Consider the following 25,623-nt stretch of genomic DNA (forward strand, 5'->3'; position numbering starts at 1 on the left):
GAACATCTGCAATATGGATGTATGTTCAATTAAAGTGCATGTGACACGGTCATATCAACTCAAAAGAAAAACAAAAAGGGTCACAATTTCAAGCCTGCATTATGTCTACAATATATTATTCATTTATATAATTATATATAAACTAATTTAAGGTTTAGGCAGTATATGGTACCTTAATAAATAATCCGCAAACATACAATCATTTTACGCCCGGTCCACGTGCTTTTGGTACCTGTACATATACTGAGGATTTGTGTGTTATAAATTGGACAAATCAAGGCTGTGTTGATTAGTTCGTCCAATACTAAAGCTGTACATTTAGTTGCCAAAAAGGCACACAGCTGTTCGAGTTTAAATCGCAAGCGTTGTACTTAACAGGACGATGAAATCTACCTCCAGTGTATTTCGTCCAAAGAAGGGTCGAAGCTTTGTCTCGCTGCTGAGGGGTTCGGCAATCGACTTTGCTACGTCGAGCATGCTTCCGACGACAAAGTAAGAAAAGGAACCTTTTTTTAATTGGAAATATCGTTTTTTTAGCAATGGGATATATGTACAGTGAATTGTAATTAGATAATAATTTTTTATCACATATCGCACACCGTTTTACTATTTGCATCAGGCAAACATGGTGGATTATAAACGGTTGTAAACCGATAGATTTGGTTGAGATTTTGCTTGTTAACTGCGTAGACACCATTCTATGGATGAGCATTTAATGTTCTTGTAATATCCATAGTTTTGTTTATCTCCTTTTTTTGAAAACGTGACACATGCGTAAAAATCAAGTATCAAGTTGCTCAGGACAAATGGGTTGAGTGACTTTAACACAATATTTTTATGCTTCATGGCAGGACATCCCTACAGATGCGCCCAGATGCATGTTCGTCTTGTCCCAAGCGTTGTCCGTGCGAGCTCTGCATGAACTGCTCGCCCATGATGACGTAAGTTGTATACATAGATAGCGGACGCGACTTTTGTTTGGTGCGCATTTCGTAGGACCGGTAAGGTCATCTTATCATCTGTTTGTGTTGGTCGATCTTAGCGCTATGTCACCTCACCAATTTTCGGCGTTCATTTCCACATTTTACCATTTCTTTCTGACGTGTGCATTATAATCTTCTCATACAAATCTTCAACTTCTTTTTTTGCATTTCACTTTCCATTTCCTAAAAATCGCATTTTGCTTCCACTTCACTATCACATCGCACGTGGCAACCGACAGTGTTTGGAAGAATTCGCCGACGAGATCGACGCTAAGCCCAGCCTAACTGCTGACGAGCAGGCAAGACTTAGCAACGTGCATGTCGTGTGATGGGAACGGCTTTTTTTTTTATTTACTTCCTTTTGCTGTTTGTTGTTGGCGAAAACCACTGGCGTGTGCCACAAACAGGTTACCTATTTGGGAGTGGTACTAAATTTAAATGTCCATTTTTTCGTGTTTTTGCCAGTGCAACGTTACATTTCGTCTCTCGTTTAGCCAGAGGCTTGCTTAGCCTGCATTGAGTGGTTTAGATCCTCGTTTTTTGCTGCTTTGTGGTTTTCAAGTGCAAAAACTTTGTTATAACACGCAATAACTCGTTTTCGGCAAGGGATAAAACGATGTATGTTGTGTTTAGACTGAAGGGAGTTCGACTCACAGTCGAACACTTTTGTACGGCAACGCTATCCAACTTCGTCACGATCTTAGTGGAATGGTGAGTTGTTGTTTGTACAAAAAACATTTTTAAAATTAGGAAACTGTTTTCAACAATTGTAAGTTCGATATTTTCAGATAATTACTTGCTCAATTTAAGCTATTTGTATATCTAGGTGCAAAATAGTTGAGTAGTGCGACCGGAAAAGCCAAAGCTAATATGCTAGTCATTAAGCAGACGTTTCTGTTCAGTTGTCTGCCTGCCTAGCTTTGCGCACGCCTTGCTGCAACTCGTTCCTACTTAGCACTGATGATAAACGCAATGGTGTTTGAAACGTCTGCGTAATGGCCAACGTATGCTTGATTTTTCTGTTTAAACCACTCACGTTATTTGGTATCCTCAATTCCCAAGCAAACAGCTGATACTGTGTAGGTTTTAATCAGAATTTTTGTTTTAAAGTTCCTTGCCTGCATGACAACCTCAAGCTCATCCACGGATAAACTTGCATTTGACGTTGGGCTCACCAGTGACGATACGGGTTGGTCACATCATATATTTAGCTTGAAAGTTCCACTTCAGCCAAAAAATCTTTTTTTTCACTTTGAGCTTTCTTGTGTAATGCTTTAAGACAAAATCTTCATCCGCATCTAAAATTAACAAAACATATAGTTTGCTTCTACTCAGTGGCCATTAAAATTTCGTTTTCATCAAAAGGGGATAAATTGCTCTTCTGTCGTTAAATTGTAAACTTACAACAGTGGAAATTTATAACAGGTGAAAGCTGCTGGTGGACTGTGCACCCAACATCCAAGCAGAGATCGGAGGGAGAAAAAGTTCGCGTCGGCGATGACGTCATCTTAATCAGCATTTCGTCCGAGCGATATTTGGTGAGCTCCTTTCTAGCAATTGCCAATGGAAATCTGTGCGAATGTGTTTTGAAAAATATCGATTTCAACGCTTATATTTTGCAGCACCTCTCCACAAGTGATAACAAGGGAGCAGTACAAGCCTCCTTCCAACAAACCATGTGGAATGTGGGGCCCGTGGCATGTGGTGGCGCTAAAGCGCAGGGATACCTGACCGGTGGTGACTCGATAAGAATGTTCCACGGTCACATGGACGATTGCCTTGCAGTGCCTTCTGGAGAGGATAAACTTCACATGCTGAGGTGATCACCCTGACCGTCCACTTACCTGAAAACATAACCTTGACTTAACTACAAATCTTACAAAATCCCTCGACAAGTTCAACAACGAATTTAGAGAAAATTATTTTACCATTCTCACCATGTAATAAAATTACTTTTCCCCAAGTTAATATTTACGCATTGATCACGGAAAAACAACTTACTTTAGGTCTTACTATGTGAACTATGTGTAACACATAGGTTTTTAATGTTTAAGTGTTTACGATACTTATTTGAACTGTCATGGCGGCTAATGTGATTCCTAACTTGCGGTAAAGCCTTAGCTTAGTTCCACACATCCTTGAATATGTACAGAATACTAAGCTTTACCAAAGTACAAAACGTATGTTTCAGGTCCGTTATTTACGAGAGCGGAATTGCCGGATCGCATGCTCGCTCTCTGTGGCGACTCGAGCTCGTCAATATCAAGTGGTCGGGAGCACACGTCGGTTGGGGACTTCCCTTTCGTTTACGTCACATTACGTCGGGTGCGTTGATTGGTCGACAGCTGCCGTTTATAGATACCTTTAAAGACTTCTGGGGGTCGTTGAAAGTAAACTATGTATGACTTCTTGCAAGGGACATTTACGTGCTTAGGAAAGAAACTGCTTCTGTCATTCATTCTTGTCTTGGGTAATGCAACCCACTTCCTCGCACATACTTACTTTTAAACGTTGTAGAACAAACTTTCTGGGGCTATGGTCTTCTAATTGCAAATCTTTATTTGTTTAAACTTAATCATACGCCATATTCAATTTTTCGCCCCACCAGAGTGAAATAATAAAACAAATAAATAACGTAACAACCTAGATGCGATTAGAAACATATACATACAGTTGCACACGCTGTAAAATGTGTATAAGTTTCACTTAATTTCCTCCCCCTGTATAATCGTCACGGCCCACTGTATAATTGTCACGTACCCATGTTTCGGAAACACTGGTATAAACCCTCGTAAAAGCATGTGCTTCGCAAACTTTTCAGCATGTTGTAACAAGTATGTGGCTTGGTCCAAGTGGTTGCTGGGAAACTGATCTAACTAACGTCTTGGAACTATTTTCAGGCTTGTATCTTTGCATGATGGAGGACCGGACCCTAAGTTTGATGAATGGAGATTCAGCAAATTGCAGTATGGCAAATTTTTGCTGGCAACCATCGAAGGTAATCGACGATACCTTCCAGTCAATAATTCGTTGTTGTTTCGTCTTCCAAGTGCAGGGTCGATGGCTAAACTATAAGCCAGGCAATAGGACCTATTAATTAATGCACCGACTGTTATGCTTCCTCATTAGTATGTATGATCGCACTCAAATCCCTAGAGTTCGTTTAGTCAATATAGTTGCTCTAATTGAAGGTCGTCCTTTATTTTCTTGTCATTTGTCCTTCATTATGGGAGAACAAATATATTTGTTATGGCATGATTTAACATTTTACATAGATATTTACTGCTATTCAATACTCAGGACAAACTTGAACCGATTAACGACCAAGAGATAGAAGGAATGGGAACCGCTGAAATAAAATACGGTGATTCCGTTTGTTTTCTACAACACATTGACACCGGAATGTGGATCACTTACCAGGTAACGTTGTGTCCTTAACCACGTATGGTGAACTCCATATTATGGGGCGTGGGTTCTTGACCGGTTGGAAATATCCTACTAGTGGGAAATTTTAGGGCTGTAGGTTATTAATCAGCAACGAAATATTCAAAAGTGGTTGTTATGTTCTGTATTTACTGTGTATCATATACTTTTTGGAATTGGCCACGCAATGCCGTCAAAAATGTTACAAAGTATAACAGATATTGCAGAAATGCAATAATTAAATTCTTTCTGAATTTCTGAGTTTGAAAAGTTGAATATTGGTGGGAAAAGGATTCCCTTGAAACTGAAAGTGGAAAATGAGACAAAAAGGTTAAAAACCACTGTTATAGGGAAACGTATGAACATAAGGCCAAATTCCTTGTTAATTTGATTGAATAACTTGCGTCTTTCACAGGCCCTTGATTCCAAACCCGGTCGATCCGGATGCAAGGAGAGGAGGGTAAGTAGATTGCGTTGCTTTCAATAAAACTCAAGTTACTTACTTTTTCTACCTCTCCGAACTAATTGGTTTACTGCAAATAACACTAGGTTCAGTGCGCATGTAAACCAGCCGTGCTGGAGGTTTTGTGACTTTTTTTTTTGCAGGCAATCCCCCATCACGAAGGACACATGGACGATGGCGTGACCTTGTCCCGCTCTCAAACCGGCGAATCACGAACGGCGACAATTATACGAAGGACTGGACACATTTTCACCAGTTTCGTGTCGTAAGTTTTTTAGAAAACGCGAAATATTAACCCTTTTCAAAACATGTTGTTCTATTTTATTGTTGTGATATGAAAAAAAACACAGCCTAAAGTAGCTCAGAAATTTTATTTTTAACTTTTTGAATGCATTTTTAACCTCGTGAATAAATTGTCTCGTCGCTCCCCAATCAATTTAGCGCATAACTAAAAATTTTTAGTTTTCTAAGTGGTTTTGTAAAGTCTAACTTACCTGACAATTGCAACAAATCGTTGTTACCCTTTTAGAAGCAACAGATTTTTACAAACCTGCAGCTTGCCAGGTTATTGCATTGACACGGTTACTTGCATGCTTTTTAGGGCACTGGAATCTCACCATTCAAAAAAGTTTACCAGACCCACACAACCCCATCTTGATGAGGTGGAACAGTGCGTGGAGGACTTGATTGAGTATTTCCAGGAAATCGAACAAAAATCTGGTGGAGAGGATGAGCGAACAGACGAACATGAGGACAGGCAACATCGCGCCCAGCAACTTTTAAATAGGCAAACATGTCTTTATTTTGCTCGAATTTGTAACATGAGATTAAATTTGGTTTTACTATAACTACGGAAAATAATTCACCGCACTCGAAACATGTGATTTAAAACAGTTTTTAGGGTATTTTGTGCAAAAATGCAAATGTGAGTGGTAAGGTGACTTCCAAAATGTTGTGGGTTTCATTACCAACAATTCAAAAAAAAAATTATTTTTTGTGTAATCTTTAATATTATGAAGTGAAATACTGCACGTTTACAACAAATATTCCTCACGCAATCCCCTGAATTTTGATCACGATGCTCTATTTTTGTCTGCATTTAGGTGTATTTGTCATTATATTTCCTCGTATTATACTGCAGACAAGATCTGTTCCAAGAGGAAGGTGCCATCGCGCTCACTTTGCAGTGCATTGATAAGCTAAGTGCCTACGGGGATCCGATCAGCTTCGCTACAGAGTTTGGCAACGAAGCTGGATCCGCATACGAACGTTTGCTCAACTCCATGTATGTGCTCCTTGCTGCCACCGTGCGAGGGAACCGGTCGAACTGTGCTAAGTTTGCAAAACATTTGGAATGGTTGGTCAACCAGTTGGACGGCCAGCAGGCTACCGCTGGTGAGTGGTTATTTAGTTATGGCGTATTTAGGTTTCAGTTTTCAGAATAACAGAGATTCGTTAATGACATTTCATATTGGGAAAGAACTTGACTATAACCACCAGAAAATAAATGGTTATAATATATGATTGAGATTAAACCGTGTAGTTGCAATTGTGTATTATACAACACAGCATCGCGCGTCGAATTTATGTACATTGGGCTTTTTGCCTTTACGTTAATTGTAATAAAATAAAATTCCCGTTTTCTGTGGTCAATATACTGTATTTTGTTTTTCTGCAGGAATATTGGAAGTTCTGAATGCGGTTTTAACAGATTGCCAAGAAGCTTTAAACCTGATGAAGCCAGAACATATCAGATCCATTATTTCCTTGCTCGAAAAGCAAGGCCGGAACTCCAGGGTAGATTAAAACGTTTTTATGTGACTGGTTGATACATCATGTGCTATGCATTATGTGGGATCGTAAACTTAATCATGATATCACGAATTTTCAGTTTGTTATTCCCTTGTCTATTAAAACTATTACAGTTTTGGTGGTAATAAAGGTATATATGTTGGAGCAAATATATATTCTACAATGTTTAAGCATTCCATATAACTGACGTAATCACATGGAAGACTGTTCAAAAACGCGTCAACTGTAACACAGGTATTGGAGGTGCTGTGTTCACTGTGTGTGTGCAACGGTGTGGCTGTGAGACCGAACCAGAATCTTATCTGCGAGACGCTGCTTCCCAACCGAGCAATCCTACTGCAGAGTGCTTTGGTTGATTACATAACCAAGTAAGTCTACGAAACAAAAGAAAATGATTAAATATGGCAAAAGATGCTGCACTGATGAGACCATTTAGGTCGTTCTATTGGTTTACTGCAATATGTGTTATACACTGACGATGTTAGCAGCAACAAATTTAATCAGTTCCAAAAGTTAAGTTCATAAATACTCTTTAAATCGGGTGTAATTAATTTCATCACAGCGTGCAGCCCAACATATTTATTGGGGTGAGCGAGTCATGCGCGCAGTACAAGAAATGGTATTACGAGTTGCTGGTGGAACGAGTCGAAGACGACCAGTTCTCGCGACGACCCCACTTGCGCGTTGGATGGGCCAACTCGACCGGGTATTCCCCCTACCCCGTAGGGGGAGATTACTTTGGAGAGAGCGGAGCGGGGGACGACGCCTACTCGTTTGCGTACGACGGGATTAGTCTGTGGACAAGTAAGTTCATTCATGTTTTAAATAAGGCTAAATTAAATCCTTTAAAATTTTTTTTATTTTCTTGGATACCAATAATTTTTAGTGATGTTTTTTTTTAAAACTTTAACTCTTATCGGCGGTATGTATTTGCCCATTACGATTTGGGCAGTTTGCCGACGCTTAGATCGACATGGGCAAATTAATCATAATCTTAAATAACCAAACAGTTTCATTAGCAATGCAATACACCTTTTAATCTTTAAAGGTCATCGTCGTTGTCCCGTCGGTTCCAACAATCGCCATGTTTTGTCTTCCAACGACGTTGTGAGTTGTTGTATGGACCTCAGTGCTCCAAGCATCTCGTTCCGCATCAACGGTCAACCAGTACAAGGAATGTTTGAGAACTTCAATCTGACCGGACTCTTTTTTCCCATTGTTAGTTTTTCTGTCGGTGTAAGGTAGGTAACTCAGAATTTGGGGGGGTTGTTAACAATTTATCAACATAATTTCGGTGAACTGAGGTTGATTGTAATATGTATTCTACTAGTACTTTTCATTGCCACAGGTTAAGTGTAATGACTGAAAAAAAATGTAACCAAGATTCAGTTTAAAAAAAACCTGAAATAACTTTTTCCAAAGCACGAAATTCTTTTTATCTGAATCCAACATTACCTATAAACGCACACAGTACAACGTCTGGTACCAACTGTTTAATAGAACACACAAGTTGAAAATGTTAGAATCACTTTACATTGCTTCAAGGGTTCGTTTTTTATTCGGTGGAGCTCATGGGGAATTTCGCTTTCTCCCTCCGGTTGGTTTTGCGCCTGCTTACGAGGCTTTGCTGCCCGGAAGACGTTTATATTTGTCGCCCTGCAAGTCATACGGCCAGTTGGCCAGAGGTCACCTTCTCGGTCCTGGTGCGTCATGGGAACATACAGTGTTTGTGCCAGATGCTGTCAACACGCAAAGTGTAAGTCACGAGTTACATACAATATAGTTACGCACAAATTTTGTATAGCAGCCTTAAAATTTAATTCTATACTGGAATGTAACAAGTTAGAAGTAAATTGTTGTGCGTCATGAAATTGATAAAAGATCAATTACATTTGAAAGTGATAATGTTGACACATTTTAACCTTTCAAATAAAAGAATGCCAAATTCTTGTGTTTAATACTTGTATATTCTTGTTAACTTCTGTCGACAGGTGATCCTCTCTCATAATCTACAAGCTGTCGTACCAAAGCTTGCTGAAGGAATACACGAGTTATGGGCGATGACTAGAATCCAAGGAGGATGGGCTTACGGGACGGTAAGAATCAGGTTTCTCTGAAGATTTTTGGCACTTTTAGAATGTCGGCTGTTGAGAACTTTTTGTCGCTCGTTCTACGTTTCAACGGATTTGCAACACTGACAAACTCTACCATCTACTATGACCTTTATATATGTTTACAAAAATATAACACCGGATTCTTGCGTTTGCAGTATGTCTGAGATAACCAAAACTCACAGTCATAGTTTAGGCGAAATACAACTTATTGCTTAGTTGTGAAAACGCAAAAACGCAAAAACGCAAACAACTTAATTGCGAAAACGCAAGAAATCCGAAATACAACAAACTCTACCATCTACTATGACCTTTATATATGTTTACAAAAATATAACACCGGATTCTTGCGTTTTCGCATCTTATCGAGGATAAACTTTGCAGGTTCGAGATGAACAGAAAAAGCAAAATCCTTGTCTGGTGGAATTCGCTCGCCTTCCCGAGCAGGAACGCAATTTCAACCTGACGATGTCTTACGAGACTCTGAGGACGATCATTGCTCTCGGATATCACGTGGGAATGGCTGACGAGGACGCCGAATACAAATTAAAACGTTTGAAACTACCCAGAAAGTACGCAAAATGTCTTAATAATCGTGCGCTTGACAATGGCAACGTGAACTATGGCGCGAATGGTTACAACATAATTAGCAAAATATTTCTAATTTAATACCTTACGCTAAAAACTACAGTGGGTCAAAATGTATGTGTATAAATTGTGAGTTTTTCACTGGTATATTACTCAATACTGATGTTGGTTTGTCTAAACAGCTACATGATGGCGAGTGGCTACAAACCAGCACCGATCGACCTTTCCCACGTTCGTCTCACTCATCAGATGGAAGATCTGGTTGAGAAGCTCGCTAACAACGCACACAACGTGTGGGCGAAGGAGAGAGTGAAGCAGGGTTGGACGTACGGAGTGCACCTGGTCAGTGTTGTTTGAATGCATGTTCGTTCGTAATACCTTGAACGTTGTGTTGTTTCAAACTTGGTTGCTTTGAAGGATGTTGGGAAGAAGAGAAACCCGCGATTGGTACCGTTTTCGCTTCTCGATGAACTTGCCAAACAAAGCAACAGGTTAGATTTTGTCATTGAACATTTGAAAAATACATTGCGGGAGAGTTTCTCGAGAGATTTTTAAGCAGTAGAATTTCTTACCGCAAGCACGTGAACATTCTTGTGGACCCTTACATTTTATACTTTTGTAGTTTGTGCGATAGTCTTGTGACGCTGTTGGGTAGCACTGTGGTAACAATGCATCCGGGCACAGCTGTAGTAGTTATGTTTACTTTGACTGTTTTCGTAGCAACCACCTTTTCTTGAATAAAACCTCCGGCGTGTGTTATTTGCGTGTGATTGTTATTTCCAGGAACTCGATCCGTGAACTTGTTCGCACACTGATTGGCCACGGTTACATGATCGAACCTCCAGATGATCGCCTTAAGAGAATGGATCGAAGTGAGCTTTATGTTATTGTTTGCTGGCCGCTGCTAATGTTAACAACTGTAAAAACTTAACCCCACATTTCCAGTCTTGTGTGCATTGTGTCAAGTTGTCAAGTTTTATCTACTGCGTCATCTAAACGAACGCTTTTGCTTATAGGTCGATGGTTATACAAAACAATGCGACAATTTTATGAACAATGCAATTCAATGCAAGTGCTTCTATATTGCAGGCGCAAAGAACCATGTCCAGCATAACCGCATGAGGATTTACAGAGCTGAGAAAACGCACGCAGTCAACAGCAACAAGTGGTACTTCGAATTTACGGTAATAAGACGAGCAATTTTGCAAACATGGTTTTAATGAGTTTTTCTTGATATATTTGGAACATGATGTTGTACAATCTTGTTTCAAAGATTGAGACTCCGGGAGATGTTCGTGTGGGGTGGGCGCGACCGGAATGCTCGGCTTGTGTCGATCTTGGTACAGACGACCGCGCTTATGTTTTCGACGGAGTCAATGTAAGTTATATATGTTAATGTAAAGATTATCAATTCTTCCTGCATGTGTCATTTGTCGAATAATTTTTGGTCATTTGAGAATCATGGCTGTTTCGGATGTTTCTGGCAGTAAATTTGTTGAGCTACTGTTTATACTTACCCATTTGTGAAGGCGCTCAAATGGCACTGCGGGTCTGAAGGCTTCGGACAACACTGGCGAGTCGGTGACGTCATCGGATGTTTGCTTGATCTCAATGAACGGACAATTTGTAAGAGAAAGAAAAGTTGTTAGGTGTAGCCTTTGAACAAAATTTAAGGTTTTCTACCAAGATGTCTATGACTTATTCTCTTCGTCTATGACTTATTGAAATGAGTAACGGCATTTTTTCATCTCCTTTTCAGCATTTACTTTGAATGGTGAGATTCTGATCGACAGATTTGGTCAGGAGTTTGCGTTCAACAACCTCCCTGCTGGGATATTTCTTGTTCCTGCTGCAAGTCTCAACACGGGGCAAAGTGGTTTGCTCAATCTTGGACAGGTCTGCTGTACTCAGCCAAATATTTCGCTTAGTTTTTTGTTACGTTTGCAAGGAGAAACAGACAGAATGCTCAAACCCATCTTACATCATGAAGAATTAGATTATATAAAACAATATACAGTATTGTAATATAACAGAAAAGATCAATGATTTCCTTTTGCTATGGAAATAAGTTTTACATTTTTAGTGAGTTAAGTCCATTATCCAATTTCTTTTAAATCACTAAGAAAATGCACAAAATCACTGCATGAAGTAACGACTGTTTTTGGGGGTTTAACAGGATCCCACAAGTTTTAAATACTTCGCAGCAATGGGTCTCCAGGAGGGCTACCAACCTTTCGCTGAGTAAGAACCTCAAACAACCATTATTTTAGCGTAAAGTTTCCTAACGATGATTGTTTTGAATGTGCAGGGGCATGCGTTCCCAAGTTGCCATCTGGTTTACAAAGAATCTGCCTTGTTTCGTCACCGTAGATGAAACCAGCCGTGACGTAGAAGTAATTCGCATTCCGGCAAGGTAATGATTAATTTAAATTTTTACTCTCGTGCATGTAAGGATTCGAGCCAACGCTTAATATAAATTTCATATTGATGCTCCATGTTTTTTTCCGTCTTTCACATTCCTAGCCCTATTCCTGCAAAGTTTACCAGCAAAGCAAACTGACCAACTATATATTTTCTTGTGCTTTCGTTTTTAGCTGTTGCAAAATTTAATTTATGGTGTATTTTATTTTGTTCATTTTCTATAGCAATCACAAGCCGCCAAGGTTGAAGGTGATTAACCGCCGATTAATAGCTGCTTCCAGCAACCTCTCACAACCTGCAGACTGGCTTTACACGAGGCTAAATATGCCAGTCATGATGGGCGAAACTTTTACTAAAAAGTAAGCAAAAAAACTCATAATACAAGTGCGTACTTTGTAAACCGTACGTTAATAAGTTGATAAATTTCACCCATGAGGTTTTAATATTGTCAATAATTCATTCATTAAGTCATATGGTATATTGTTTCAAGCTGGAGAAGATACCGTTAATAGAGAGTACTGCGTACATATTTAAAATAATCGTAACTTACATTTCTTGGCTTATTTCCATTTTGTTTATTTACTTTTTGTTCGATGATTCCTGCTTTGTTCTTTCCTTCTCGCGATAATTCATCCAACTTTCTTTCGTATTTTTTCTGCTTTCCTTGGAATTCTTCCCTTCACAGTTCAGGCCGCATCATCAATATCTTCACTGAAAGCGAGTCGATGTTGGACGACGGTGAGCAAGATTTGTCGTCTATGCGTTTTGTGGTGTCCTTGTTTTTCTATCAATTGTTCGCTGGATATTCTTTAAACCGCAACGTGTTACCCAGATGTCGATGGGGATTTTGAGGTTTTGCGCAAGACTGCCCGTGGTGGTTTAACTGGGGTGAATGGTGGAAAACACCACGAACGTCAACAACAACATCATCACCATCATCATCACCTCGGTACTTCAACGCTGCCAATACCAGGTAGAGTCGTTAATCCAATAGACAAATGTGGATTGGATTCTCGTAGATTTCTCTATGTCGTTCTCGGGCCTTTGTAGCGAACTGCTCAAAGGAACTATTGATAAAACCATTTTGTAGCGTTATTATCGTGATTGTGATAAACTTTGTGTAATTTCTATGAGCGGATTGTTTTCCAAAGTTCTCCCAGTTTGTATCTCGTTTCTGTGATCAGTCAGCCGTGTTTTATTGTTAAGGGATAAAAGTTTCCAAATTTCACTTCCGCTCCAAGTCGTCCGCAACCGCCCAGACTGCAAACAACACCCCAGCCAAATCACGACTGACGGAGGAAGTCTTGCCCGACCAATACACCGACGTTTTGTACAAGAACGACATCGACCAGGTGATAAGCACGAAATGACGATGTTCTGTGTCATATTTATTCACAATACCGGAATTTTTGTGTTGGCCAAAACGTTCTCTTTCTTTTCAACAATTTTTTTTTCGTTCAGCTTCTCCACTCCACTCAGTATTCTTTCACTGTACGGGTATTTCCCGATCAGGAGCCGGGCAGTGTTTACGTGGGTTGGGTGACGTCGGACTTTCATTGGAACCTTGACCAATTCCGCCAGGACAATATTCCCTCTGTCACACTGACTCTTGGCGACGACAAGGGAAAAGTGAGCGAGAGGTGAAAAAAAAACAGGAATTTTTCCGACAGTTTGCTTAGACGCGTTTTTTAAACTTCAACTAATATTTCTACAGCATAAAGCGATCCAACTGCTACGTGATCTGGTGCGGCGACCTTCACCAGCATGTGGCCAACGGCCAATCGAATAACGGTTTGCTGGTCACGTGTATGGTCGACATAGCAACAGGCTTGCTCACTTTCAGCGTCAACGGGAAAGATCTTCACCTATTCTACCAAGTAGGAAAACTACCTTACAATTTTTTTCGAGCATTTTAAATTAATCAAAAACTATTTTGTTTGAAGGTTGAGCCAGGCGTGATGCTATACCCGGCTGTTTTCGCTCTGCCCACTGCGCAGTCTGTTTTCCAGTACGAACTTGGGCGGTCTAAGGTAATGTTGTGTTTTAAAATTCCTTAATTCCCTTATTTCGTCGTTTTTATCTTGTCCGATCATCCTGACACAAAACCTTGGTTAGCTAAAGCATTAACTTCATCCCGCGACTTTAAAGTTTTGACATTATGTTAACGTGTGTTTCTAACACAGGAAAAAATCGTTATTATAAAAAATTATACATAAAAAAATAAGATGCATTTTCTCAAGATCTCAAGATAGTGTTTTCGTTTAGAATTGTATGCCGTTGTCTGCTGCCTTGTTCGAGTGCGAGCGAAAAAACGTCATCCCTCAGTGTCCACCGCGATTGGTCGTTCAAGCACTAGCGCGGGTCACGTGGACGCGTATGCCGACACGCTTGATTAACGCCGAATGTCGTCGTGAGTTGGATCGGTCGAAGGGATGGAGTGCCGAGCTTAAGAAGATCGATTCCTACGGCGATGCTTGTAAGAGATTGCGCAATTTATCCGGCAATTTGTCAAAACATAATTGTGGTTTTGGGTGGAAATATTGTTGAGTTTAACAATTATATACCGAAGATATAAAACGAAATAATGGCCAGCTTTTGTTTATAGTTATTCGGTATTTACCATGTGACGCTGGCTTGTCACAATAGAAGGAACGTATAGAGAGCACATCCAAAGCTGTTGGCTGTAGTTGATTCGTAGTGAAAGTTCTCACCCTGTACAACTATCTTGATTCTTCAAAATTTAGTTTATAAGAATGGCCGCACTTAAATAACATTGATATTGAGTTCCGCATTTTTTTGACCATTTTAACGTCTCTTTACTATCACGTGGTGCTGATGACGAAAAAACGTTTCGCATAAAATCGACATACTTTTTCGATCTTTAGACAACATGGCGGTGCTCCATATTCCGGAGGAAAACCGATGTGTCGACTTACTTGAACTGAGCGAAAACAGCGGGTTGCTCGACTTCCACGAACACACGATCAAGCTGTACTGCTCCCTGTGTGCGCTCGGTAACAACAAAGTCGCCCACGTGCTCAGCAGGTAAAAGTATTTCCTTTATCAGAGCTTTATTTTTTGCCTTTTTGGTTATCTAAATTTTAAAACTCCTCGGTAATTTCGTCAGTTACGTCGACCAGCGCCAGATGATGTACATTGTGAAGGACTCTTCCCTCGTCGGATCAATGCGAGCGGCTTTTCACGATTTGTTGATAGAAATGCACTTGGCGCCCCACGCTAATGCTTGGTACGTTTTTGCTGATGTCCAGTTCATCTCGTGAAAAAAAAAAAACAATTATTAAATTAGCCATTAGTTAATATTTTCCAATCGTGTGATTCGGCTTCTCGAATTTATAATATGTCCGTGTAGTTTTGAATGAAACTAAATAGCGCTACTAAAACGATTTACGCATACCATATTGATATGGTTTGTATTGCAGTTAATTAAATAAAAATGTTGCGATTGCATTCAGGCGCAATACTCAGAACGAATACATTTTCCCGTTGAACGACTTGACGCGATCTGTGGGTTTGTTTGATGGACCGGGTTCTTACACACCTGGTTTGCCAGGAGTGGGACTCGCGTCCTCGCTACGCCCGCGAAGACATTGGTCGGCTACAGATTTTGTAACGAAGTAAGTTTTCGGGCAGTTGTTGTCCTTTGAAATCAGAAGCAGGTCTTTAGATAACGGGTGCGTATTCAAGAGCTTTTATACAGTGTAAGGGTAGAATCAACTTTCGACGCTTGTAATTATTACCTACAATAGGTTAACAACACGAAGTAATACCTCATTTCACTCTGTGGTTTTCGTTTATTTTGGGCGTTTACGGAAAACACCTGCTGTATGTTTACTGTTGTTTTACTTGAGGTTAAAAACAAGTTATCAATCACGCAATTTGCACGAGGAAAATGGTTTGAACTCCTGTGCTGCTTCTAATATCCAGCTATGCCATATGCTTATATATAAGTAATCGAACAGTAAACCTTTCCCCGACACCATTAGCTTTCGAACGATATGCCAGTCTGACAGGGACAGTCGAATTACATCTGAAAGACCACAGGCAGTAATGTCTTTTTGTCTGTTTTGGCGTTAATGTGAAGGGGGGATGTTTTGGCAAACAAAAAGCAATAACAGAAACTTTTTCCAACCTCGCAGTTGGGATGATGCTTATATCAGACCAGTGGAGGTACCTGAGTTTCCGTTGGACGGACTCCGTCGACACGTCATCACCCAGTTGGAAGACGCAGTGACGTCAACTCACCTTAAGTACAAGGAGGTGATGGGAGATGCACAGGAGCATTTGTTTGTGTGAGTGAATATCTTGACATTCATTGAGGAAAATTGTGCGATAACATTACGTTTTTTACAATACGCGATATAGAAGTTCGTTTAGTGACAATACCAGAAAAAGAAGTTATTTTGTAAATAAAAGTAAATTCAACCTGTTTTGCTTAAACATGTGGGTCCGATAGTTTTCCTTAGAATAGTGATTAAATTAAACTTTCTTGCGCTCCTCCACGACAGGCCTTTGCTGCGACTAACGGTCACACTTCTTGCAATGGGGGTTCTTGAAGACAACGATGTGAAACGAATATTGGTGATGCTCGAGCCCGAGTACTTTGGAAGTCTCGTGACTGACCTGGAAGGACTTGAAGGTTCGCATATACGTCATCAAATATATCGTTACGTAAGGTTTTGTTTACGATTTGAAGTTTTTTAGATTTGAAATCGTCGGTTGGCTGCGGCTTGCTGCGCATGAGTCTTGTAGAACCAGTAAAGCTGGAAGCTTGCCGCCTCCTGCACTATCTCAATGATCTGCAGTTGCGCCACCGCGTGGAAGCTCTTGTTTCGTTTTCGACTATTGTCGTTTCTAAAATGCAACAGGTAAGCGGTCTTGTGTGTTATATTCATATCATAAGTGTTACATGCTGTCGCTTGACAAGGCAGGATCGCCCCACTGCGCAGATTCTTTATACTTGGCGATCTCAGCTCTCGTATATTTCGGTCATAAGGTTCTTTCATCGCAGCCAAGGCTGGAAAACCTCATGATATTCACGTCAATGCATGTGTATCTACTCGAGCTTTGTTTTAGACCAACCTTTTTGCGTTTGTAGGATCAGCGAAATCGCTATCAGTCGGTCATGGAAGCCCTCAATATGTCAGCGGCCATGACAGCCAAAATGACCAAGGAGTTCAGGTCTCCACCCAACGACCAGATGACGTTATTGCTGAGGTGGGAAAAGTTTATCTGCATGTGTATATTTTGTATGTTCCCGGCTCTTGTTACAAAAGTAGGCAACTGTCAGTCATTAATTACTAATTCCGTTGGTAGGCTTCTCTATTTGTTTGTAATTCTTTATTTGGTTGGCAAACTGCTGATTGGTGGAAGTTTCTTAGCTAAATAAACGCCGGTTGTTCTTAATAATAAAGACATAAATTTATTAAAACTTTTCCCTTGCAGTTTTAAGTCAGAAGACAGTGAGAGTGATTGTCCAGTGCCGATCGACATTCGCGACTTCATGTGGAATTTTCACATGGACATGTTACGTCACTGTGGGGAATATACCGACGAGGAACCCGAAGAAACACTAAAGGTGATTTGATCACCGCAGGGTCGGTTATGACGTAAAAGGAATAGTTGCATACTATTCCAGTTATAATTCAAGACTGGAAACGATTTAACTTATAATAAGTTAACGTCACAATTTGGGGATTACACGAAAATGTTTCAAATGTTGGATGTCAGGCCTCAACCCATACCTTGAAACTCACGTTCACCTATTTAATGCTTTATCCATACTTTATTGTTGTAATAAATGGTGTCGTGTAAACGCATGCCACGCTTCATAATTGATAAACACATTCTATAATTTGTTGAATTATTTAATTTAAAAACCTCAATAAAAAAAATTTTTTATCCGCGCTAAACTTTTTTTAGAATCCGCACTAAATACGCATTTATTCTGCTGCACATTTATCCCGACAAACTTTTAGCTTTGCAAAAAATCAAGTTCCCTCTTCTGTTTAGGAATCTTACGCAGCGAGACTCAAATCTCTCGTCTCCCGTGTCGTAAGAAGGAAAAGACAAACTCTTCAGGATGGGAAAGAGGATAAGGAACGTGATGTACTCACTTCTACCTCTTCTCCTGCTAAAACCTTTACCTTTCGTGATTTGGTGACGCAAGTCATGGTGAAGTGGGGACAGGAGAAAACCATCGGAGACCCCTTGTTGGTTCGGGAAATCTTTTCTCTTCTTTATCGACAGTTTGATGGCATTGGCGAGGTAAGAATGCTTAAAGAAAACACATTAAATTGTGCTTCTTGTGATTGTCTGCCGTTCTATTATGTATCTAATATAGAATTTTACCGAAATATAAATATACAAAAACAGTGAATCACTCTGTAACTGAAAATAATCAATTGCTGTGTATCGTTGTCCTTCACTGAATGTTTTTCTATGGCTTCTCCATTCGAAATGGTAAACAGGTATTGAACCGTTGTCTCGTTTGTTTAAGCTACATCGCTCCTTGAAGAAAGCTTATTGCATTAGCGAGGCGTCGGCACTGGATACGATGGGTTTGCTTGACGCGTTGTCGAGACTTCGATCTTTGCTCTCTGTCAAACTTGGACGCGAAGAAGAAGCTCTCATCATCAAAGAGCTCAAGTACGGCAAGGCATTACTTATCTACTTAAAGGACTGCTTCCTTTGAATCAAAACTTTCCACAGCGAAGCATATGACCATAAATGAATTAAGCAAACGTTTACAAATTAAATAGCTTTGCCTGAACCATGTATGATAATGTATTTAATATTTTTGTCTGTGTTATTTTGCAGTAAGATCATGAACAACAAGGTGTTCTACCAACATCCCAACTTGATGAGAGTTCTTTGTATGCATGAGACGGTGATGGAGGTAATGGTGAGCGTCCTCGGAGAAGGCGACGATGACGAAATGAACGGTAAGTGGAAATGATTTCTCTGGTTCTGCAAAACCTGCAATCACTATCTCAGTTTGCTGCATAAATCTTGATGCACTGATGCACATGATTTATCATTTTGCAACATGCCGCAATGCACTACACATACTAGCTGTAGAGCTGAAATATTTCACACGAAAAACCATATAACGGTAAATCTGTTTAGGCCAGGAAGTGCATTTTCCTCGAATGGTGGCGGCGTGTTGTCGTTTCCTGTGCTATTTCTGTCGCATCAGTCGAATGAACCAAGGAGCAATGTTCGACAATATTAAATTTCTCCTTGAACACGGCTCCGTTGGCCTGGGTAAGTGTCACAGCTCATAGATGCACAGCTTAGATGTTAAAAACATTGTATTTTTGTAGCTTCGCCATCCATGCGTGGTTCGACACCTCTTGATGTGGCGGCGGCTTCGGTGATGGACAATAACGAACTCGCGCTTGCTTTGCGTGAATCTGATCTTGAAAAGGTTTACAAATGTTTGGATTGTTGTCGTATTTTTCAATTATATGTACTAAAATTTTTGCCATACTGCTTTAGTTTGTTTCTGTTTAAACGTTATACAACTTCTATAGAGTGTGCTTCATTGTGCATTATCTTGTTTTCTTTCGACATCAAAGCTTAGAAACAGTATATTCCTTCAAATTTTACGGACTCGTTAACTGATCAACTTTGGTTTATTTACAAACAGTGATGAAACCATTACATTTAGCTCGTTGAAAACTTGGCCAACTGTGGATTGCAAAGTTCCACGATTCTGCTGAGGAAGGGTTATCCCGATCTTGGATGGAATCCAGTTGAGGGAGAAAGGTATCTCGATTTCCTTAAACACGCCGTCTTTGTGAATGGTAAGAGCAAGTTCGTCTGTGCGAACAAACCAAATCCAAAACTGGAATTTTCGTGTATTTTTCAGGTGAAAGTGTGGAGGAAAACGCCAATCTCGTGGTCCGTCAGTTGATCAGACGACCGGAGTGCTTCAGTCCCAGTTTGCGAGGTGAAGGCGGTCAGGGATTGCTCTCTGCCGTTACAGAGGCCCTTCAGATATGCCGTGATCCTTTGCGTGATTGTCCTGACCCGGCCTTTATGCACCACCAGTAAGTCGATTCTTGCCAGTTTGAAACAATAGTTTACAGCCTAATTTAGTCCGATGGGTTGTTTTGAAACAACCTCGTATTTAAATCAACCTTACCTTTGTAATGCTTATGTTGGTGTTGTTCTTATGTCAGCAGACGATATTTGTGGTAATTAATTCAAACCACAATCCAAAATCAAAATTTTTCTGAAACTTTGTTTAAAGGTATTTGGATGAAGAAGATGAGGAGGATGAAGAAATACACATGGGATTCTCAATTCTAGCTTTCTACTCGGCCCTAATTGATTTGCTGGGAAGATGTGCTCCTGAGCAAAATCTCATCGAACAGGTGACACTCTCTTTGTTTTGTGCTATCATTGACCCTAAAGCTTGTGTCTGATTAAAATCTTATCATTATCATTTAGGTCAGCATTTGTATTTTTTGTGCAACAATTCAACCACGCGGATAAACGATACACCCAAAAATTAAAGTAACATGGGCACCGATAAAAGCATGAATGTTATCGAGTCAGGCCTTACATGTTTGCTCTTTTTCACCAGGGAAAAAGTGAAGCAATTCGCATTCGCAGCATCTTGAGGAGTCTCGTTCCTCTCGAGGACCTGATCGGCGTTATCAGTCTGTCTTTTGATCTTCCCCGACTGGAAAGAGGTAAAAACCTTTTCAAATGTTCACCCGTTCAAACACGAAGCATTCTTTTTTCGATCACCTTCTATGTTGAACATAATAACAGAAGGATCAAGTCACATCCGACAACCCGATCTTTCGGCTTGCTTCGTTCCTGATCACAAGGCGGCGATGATTCTCTTCCTGCAACGTGTTTACGGAATCGACTCTCCCCAACTTCTGATAAGAATCCTGGAGGTTGGCTTGCTTCCTGACATGAAGGCGGCTGCCCAACTTGACACGGTTTGTAGTTTTTGGGAATAATCAAAACAACCCAAACAGCAAAATAAAGATTATTAAAACGATAAAACACGTTTACAATACGTCATTTTTACTGAATCGGAAAGCAATTTGTATATGAAACGGGATTTTTAAACTGAATATATTTACGTCATTAATCATATTTATATTCTAAGTTAATGGTTTTAATCTTAAGCAGATAATTTTTGATACTTTTCGTATTGTATTGACAAAATTCTTTGCGAAACGCCCATGTATCCAAAAACATGGAGGAAACAATAATCCAAAATATTAAACAACTTCTTTCCCTTCACATAACACAAACGTTCTTTCTTTAGCCTGCTCTTCATTCCTCCAACATGGCTCTTGCATTGAACCGCTACATGTGCCACAGCGTCCTCCCACTTATCATACGCCACGTGGAACTTCTCGAAAAGTCTCAGCATCGATTGACGCTCTTGGATCAAGTATTACACACGGTTTATCGAATGTCGCGCGCACGGGCGCTCACCAAAGCTCAGAAGGAAATGATTAGCGATTGCTTGGTCGCGGTCGCCGGGTGAGTTCGATGTTGATAATTGTTACAAACCTACGTGAGGTTCCAGTGTGTTCAGCACACATATCAATAGCTCTAATTTGGAAAAAGAACGGTTCTTTAAATAAGCTTTATACATGAAGCATGACGACAACCTGTAAAGGCAAAAAATTTTAAATACTTTACTCCTTTTGGAGTCTCAGGAATATAATATTGCAAAATACAATGATGCATTATTATCGCATAGGTTACGCCTTTTTAAATATGTAAGCAAAACATTCCCGTAAGTTTGTATTTGGCAAACAACCTTGTTGTGTTTCAGTGTTTTGCGTCCTGCATTGTTACAAGGCCTCCTTCGCAAGTTGACGTTCGATGTCCCGACTCTCACAGAGGAGACCTACGTTCCAATCAGAGTGAGTATATTAACAAACCTTACATAGGTAAAGGGAATAACACCACATTGTATTTGGTTTTGTTTTTGTAGCCAATGTACTTTCTGCGATTCTTAGAGACTATAACATGACGATCATGTATTTGGTGGCGTGGTGTCGTTGACATTTCACCCCACAAACTATCACGATCTCGTTTTTCAGCTTCTGACTCAGCACTACACGCGTTGTTGGAAGTATTATTATTTGCAAGATGGTTGTGTGGAGTTTGGTCGGGCAACAGACGAAGAGAAACATCTCACGATGGTTTTGTTCTGGGGAATCTTCGACTCTTTGTCCAAGCGGGTACGATAAAAAAACATGCTGTGTTTACAGACTTTCTCGTTGCCTTTTCCTTAGAGTAGGCGTTTCAAGCATACGTTTGATGAGTTTTTTTTTTCAAGCACACCATGTTTTTTCATGATTTTCCACTGCGTTTAACAGCTGTAGGTCATGAACAAATTACGTTTTCTACTCAAGCTTATAATGCTTACATTTTTTTCATTTTTATTTATTTCTGAACAATTGGCCGTTTGACAGGAGGATGTTGCATCTATACTACCGACGCCCCAATTTAAATTGAACATGATCGAAATATTTATCCTAATTTCGTAAGTTATACCCAAATTTAGAATCTGTTTCTAAAACATTCGCAGGAATACGAACATGAATTGTTTTCGAAAGTCCTCCCGTGTTTGTGTTCGGTCGGTAACGCTCTTCCTCCTGACTACGCTCTCTCTCCAGCGATGGAAAAACTCCGTCAGCAATCTTCTCTTGATGCAGATGGGAAATTTAATCCGAAACCCGTCGATACAAAAGGGTATTAAACTATGTTGAAGTGTTACATGGAGGGACAGGTCATTTATATTTGGCGATCTCATCTCTCGTATATCGATCACGAGTAGTTGTGGTTTTAGGAAAAGGGTAATTTTGCCGCAATTTGGCGCTGTTAATAGCTGTACAGGGATTTGGTGGTGTTTCAAATTGTAATGAAATAAACCAATTGAATAAGTATAATATGCAGTTTATCGGTGCAATGCACAAAAGGAATAAGGTACTTTTTTATTTTAAAATATAAATCACAGAAAAAAATACTGTATTTCTGTATCATATTGTTGCTTAAATAAAAGCCACACAAAAACATCGTCATCATTTTGAACAGAATACTTCTTCCTGACAAACTGGAAACATTTGTGAGCAAGTATTCAGAGCAGTGGCACGATACATGGGCATTGGAGCGTTTTTCAGTTGGTTGGGCGTACGGACCTCAGTATTCGGACCATCTCAAGCAACATCCCCTGCTGAAGCCTTACAGACTTCTCTCTGACAGGGTAAATGTTGTCCTCAATGATTAATTTTATACATACTCAAATGTGTCGTTCAATTGAAATTAAAAGTAAAGTTTTTGTTAAACTGTGAATCTTGCAACAACATTTTAAACACAAGCATCAGATAAGTGACTTCGATCGAGTGTAGTAATTTGATGTTTAGCTGTAAATCAACTTCATCGAATCGCATTATCATAAATCGTCGTCAAACCGACTTTGGTTTAAACTTTTTCCAGGAGAAGGACGTTTATCGACCAACGGTTCGTGAAGGCCTCAAAACCCTCAATGCATGGGGTTGGTCAATCAGTAAAACAAAGGAAACGACGGAATCGTTTAACCAGGGTCCCACCAAAATACGTTGTTCGTCACAAAGTGCCATGGTAAGAAGTGTTATCGAGAAAGGATTTTTTTGCCATGTTTAATAAAACATTTAATAGTTTGTGAGTTAGTTGGACTTTCCGGTGTGGTAGGCAAAAATGTACTGTGGGAGATCTATCCTAATAAATATTTCTGCAAGATGGCATTTACGTTATTATTTCTATTGACACCAGTAATAAATATAACGGTGTCCTCAAGATGGTTTCAATTTCCCAAACGTTACACTTTTAAATATTTTCGCTCAGAATTTGAGTGATTCCCCTCACGGTTATTCCCCGCGTCCCTACGACCTCAGCGGCGTCTCGCTAAGTCGGGAAATGGCGACCACCGCCGAGATGCTGGCCGAAAATTTCCATTTAGCTTGGGCGAAAAAGAAGATCGGCGAGCTCGAGGCGAAGGCGGCCGCCGCGCAGGCATCCGGGCAACCAAGTCCGGCCAACACACTCAACACAAACCCAATGCTCGTACCTTACGATAGGCTGACCGCGAAGGAAAAGGAAAGAGACAGAAGCAAGGCATATGACATGCTTAAGTTTCTTCAGGTAAAAAGGGGCATTTAGATATTATATTGTATAAACAAGAGAAAACGTCATGAAATGACTCCAGTTATCAGTGCAGGTTGGTGTCGACAGATAGATCGGTCTTTTTTTCTGTATTAATATTCCGGAAACCCCAAAAAGAGTAACAGACGATTAGCGTCATAGTGAATGAATTCTCGAATTTTTTTTTATCCATTATTAACAGTTTGTCGTAAATGTGTGTTTGTTTTAACAGTTCCAGAATTACATGTTGAACAAGGAAGAGAAGGACGAAACGGAGTTAAAATCATCGGTTGAGAAACGCTTTTCTTCCATGCTGCTCACGCGATTACTAGGATACGTTGACGAAGTATTAGAATTGTTTCATGTCAACAAAACGTTTAAATAAGGCACAAAAGAAGTCTGACCGATTTGCAATTAAAAAAACATGTTCGCGTTGTTTTTCTTCACATGATGAGTTGAAAATCGATGCCTAGTGATAAGTTTTGCCAATACCAAATCCTTACATTATTTTACATGAGGCATATATCAATGTGTTCTTGTAGCATTGGAAATACGTCATACGCGTTAAAATATTTTTGTATTAAATGCTGTCGTACTCAGGCATCCAAGTACATCACCTCTATGCTTCAAGCAATAGATGCCACAAAACAACGTCAACAGGAATCTATCATTATGGGATCAATTCCTTTACCACTCGGCTTACATGAAATCACTCCATCCGATGGCATCAAATTTTTTGCCAAGGTTTGTCGGAAACGCTTGTCAAAAACCTATTGCACCTCCTGACTTTTCTCCTATCTTTTTCTTACCGTGAATGTACTTAAGATACGGTATGGTATAAGACACGCCCATGCTACAGATTACTTTACATCCACATAAGTCATGTACAACCTTACCATTTCCTTGGTGCATGACAGGTTGCCATGCCGTTCATGGACTCCTATTTCAAGACCCAACAGATCTATTACGTAACAGTCGCCGGTCGTGGTGATGAGGGAATGTCCTTCGCTTCAAATAAGGAAAAGGAGTCTGTAACAACGTAAACAATGCTCGTTTTAACTCTCTACGTTTTCACAAAACTTTTCAACAAGTAACGTTTGTTTTTATTGTAGGTTGTTCTGCAAGATGGCGCTGCTGATTCGTCAGCGAACGTCCTTTTTCGGTAACTCGTTTTAATACATTTGTTGTGTTTAATAGTGAAATGCACAGAAATGATTTAAAGGAAAATTTTTTTTTTAGGTGTCGACGCTCATGTCGCCATCAGTTGTGTGAAGGTGTTGGCGGAATGTATCGACGCGTCGTAAGTGTTCTTGTGTTTGACAGTTCACTGGTTAATGCGTCATAAGTTGTCATTAATTTCCCAAGTTGTTGCTAACCATCATAGAATGTAATTTGTGTCATTACTGACAGTATACGACCATAACCATTATAGATAAGCGTAATCTTTTATGACGGAGATGGAAAAACGTTCATATCACTTGGTAAATGCGCCTTTGACGGTATAGTTGACTGCGCTCTCAACTTTTCAGGACGGTATCCAAATCTTGCCCAGAGCATGTCAAGCAATCACTTACAACGTTCTTCAATAACGCAGCGGAAGACCTCAAGAAAATGCTGAAATACATTAAAAGGTACA

General features: G+C 40.0%; 1 protein-coding gene across 1 annotated transcript in view; it reads left to right on the forward strand.

Annotated features, from left to right (window-relative positions):
* Positions 1-25,623, forward strand: part of LOC145888389 (ryanodine receptor 2-like) — a 42,556-nt gene that overhangs the window by 1,039 nt on the left and 15,894 nt on the right. Inside the window, exons 2-70 of the mRNA XM_082979125.1 lie at positions 379-492; positions 852-941; positions 1,223-1,282; positions 1,617-1,694; positions 2,094-2,172; positions 2,409-2,521; positions 2,606-2,802; positions 3,175-3,308; positions 3,884-3,981; positions 4,284-4,403; positions 4,822-4,866; positions 5,013-5,134; positions 5,471-5,656; positions 6,011-6,264; positions 6,548-6,666; positions 6,916-7,049; positions 7,244-7,485; positions 7,730-7,922; positions 8,227-8,437; positions 8,673-8,777; positions 9,177-9,364; positions 9,563-9,722; positions 9,798-9,871; positions 10,164-10,252; positions 10,470-10,564; positions 10,654-10,758; positions 10,910-11,006; positions 11,140-11,276; positions 11,557-11,621; positions 11,689-11,793; positions 12,026-12,160; positions 12,487-12,539; positions 12,634-12,774; positions 13,008-13,153; positions 13,263-13,441; positions 13,516-13,678; positions 13,745-13,831; positions 14,067-14,277; positions 14,687-14,846; positions 14,929-15,048; positions 15,275-15,436; positions 15,959-16,111; positions 16,328-16,458; positions 16,524-16,687; positions 16,918-17,036; positions 17,265-17,397; positions 17,832-18,086; positions 18,319-18,467; positions 18,639-18,763; positions 18,948-19,085; positions 19,145-19,248; positions 19,492-19,627; positions 19,693-19,873; positions 20,077-20,200; positions 20,413-20,521; positions 20,604-20,779; positions 21,115-21,335; positions 21,634-21,724; positions 21,905-22,045; positions 22,396-22,559; positions 22,902-23,070; positions 23,304-23,447; positions 23,691-23,987; positions 24,220-24,333; positions 24,588-24,731; positions 24,905-25,026; positions 25,100-25,149; positions 25,227-25,287; positions 25,517-25,618. Of these exons, the coding sequence (XP_082835251.1) occupies positions 379-492; positions 852-941; positions 1,223-1,282; positions 1,617-1,694; positions 2,094-2,172; positions 2,409-2,521; positions 2,606-2,802; positions 3,175-3,308; positions 3,884-3,981; positions 4,284-4,403; positions 4,822-4,866; positions 5,013-5,134; positions 5,471-5,656; positions 6,011-6,264; positions 6,548-6,666; positions 6,916-7,049; positions 7,244-7,485; positions 7,730-7,922; positions 8,227-8,437; positions 8,673-8,777; positions 9,177-9,364; positions 9,563-9,722; positions 9,798-9,871; positions 10,164-10,252; positions 10,470-10,564; positions 10,654-10,758; positions 10,910-11,006; positions 11,140-11,276; positions 11,557-11,621; positions 11,689-11,793; positions 12,026-12,160; positions 12,487-12,539; positions 12,634-12,774; positions 13,008-13,153; positions 13,263-13,441; positions 13,516-13,678; positions 13,745-13,831; positions 14,067-14,277; positions 14,687-14,846; positions 14,929-15,048; positions 15,275-15,436; positions 15,959-16,111; positions 16,328-16,458; positions 16,524-16,687; positions 16,918-17,036; positions 17,265-17,397; positions 17,832-18,086; positions 18,319-18,467; positions 18,639-18,763; positions 18,948-19,085; positions 19,145-19,248; positions 19,492-19,627; positions 19,693-19,873; positions 20,077-20,200; positions 20,413-20,521; positions 20,604-20,779; positions 21,115-21,335; positions 21,634-21,724; positions 21,905-22,045; positions 22,396-22,559; positions 22,902-23,070; positions 23,304-23,447; positions 23,691-23,987; positions 24,220-24,333; positions 24,588-24,731; positions 24,905-25,026; positions 25,100-25,149; positions 25,227-25,287; positions 25,517-25,618 (9,383 nt within the window). The remainder of the gene's footprint in view (positions 1-378; positions 493-851; positions 942-1,222; positions 1,283-1,616; positions 1,695-2,093; positions 2,173-2,408; positions 2,522-2,605; positions 2,803-3,174; positions 3,309-3,883; positions 3,982-4,283; positions 4,404-4,821; positions 4,867-5,012; positions 5,135-5,470; positions 5,657-6,010; positions 6,265-6,547; positions 6,667-6,915; positions 7,050-7,243; positions 7,486-7,729; positions 7,923-8,226; positions 8,438-8,672; positions 8,778-9,176; positions 9,365-9,562; positions 9,723-9,797; positions 9,872-10,163; positions 10,253-10,469; positions 10,565-10,653; positions 10,759-10,909; positions 11,007-11,139; positions 11,277-11,556; positions 11,622-11,688; positions 11,794-12,025; positions 12,161-12,486; positions 12,540-12,633; positions 12,775-13,007; positions 13,154-13,262; positions 13,442-13,515; positions 13,679-13,744; positions 13,832-14,066; positions 14,278-14,686; positions 14,847-14,928; positions 15,049-15,274; positions 15,437-15,958; positions 16,112-16,327; positions 16,459-16,523; positions 16,688-16,917; positions 17,037-17,264; positions 17,398-17,831; positions 18,087-18,318; positions 18,468-18,638; positions 18,764-18,947; positions 19,086-19,144; positions 19,249-19,491; positions 19,628-19,692; positions 19,874-20,076; positions 20,201-20,412; positions 20,522-20,603; positions 20,780-21,114; positions 21,336-21,633; positions 21,725-21,904; positions 22,046-22,395; positions 22,560-22,901; positions 23,071-23,303; positions 23,448-23,690; positions 23,988-24,219; positions 24,334-24,587; positions 24,732-24,904; positions 25,027-25,099; positions 25,150-25,226; positions 25,288-25,516; positions 25,619-25,623) is intronic.

The sequence above is a fragment of the Ascidia mentula genome, chromosome 2 (genome assembly GCF_947561715.1).
Source record: "Ascidia mentula chromosome 2, kaAscMent1.1, whole genome shotgun sequence".
Classification (NCBI taxonomy): domain Eukaryota; kingdom Metazoa; phylum Chordata; class Ascidiacea; order Phlebobranchia; family Ascidiidae; genus Ascidia; species Ascidia mentula.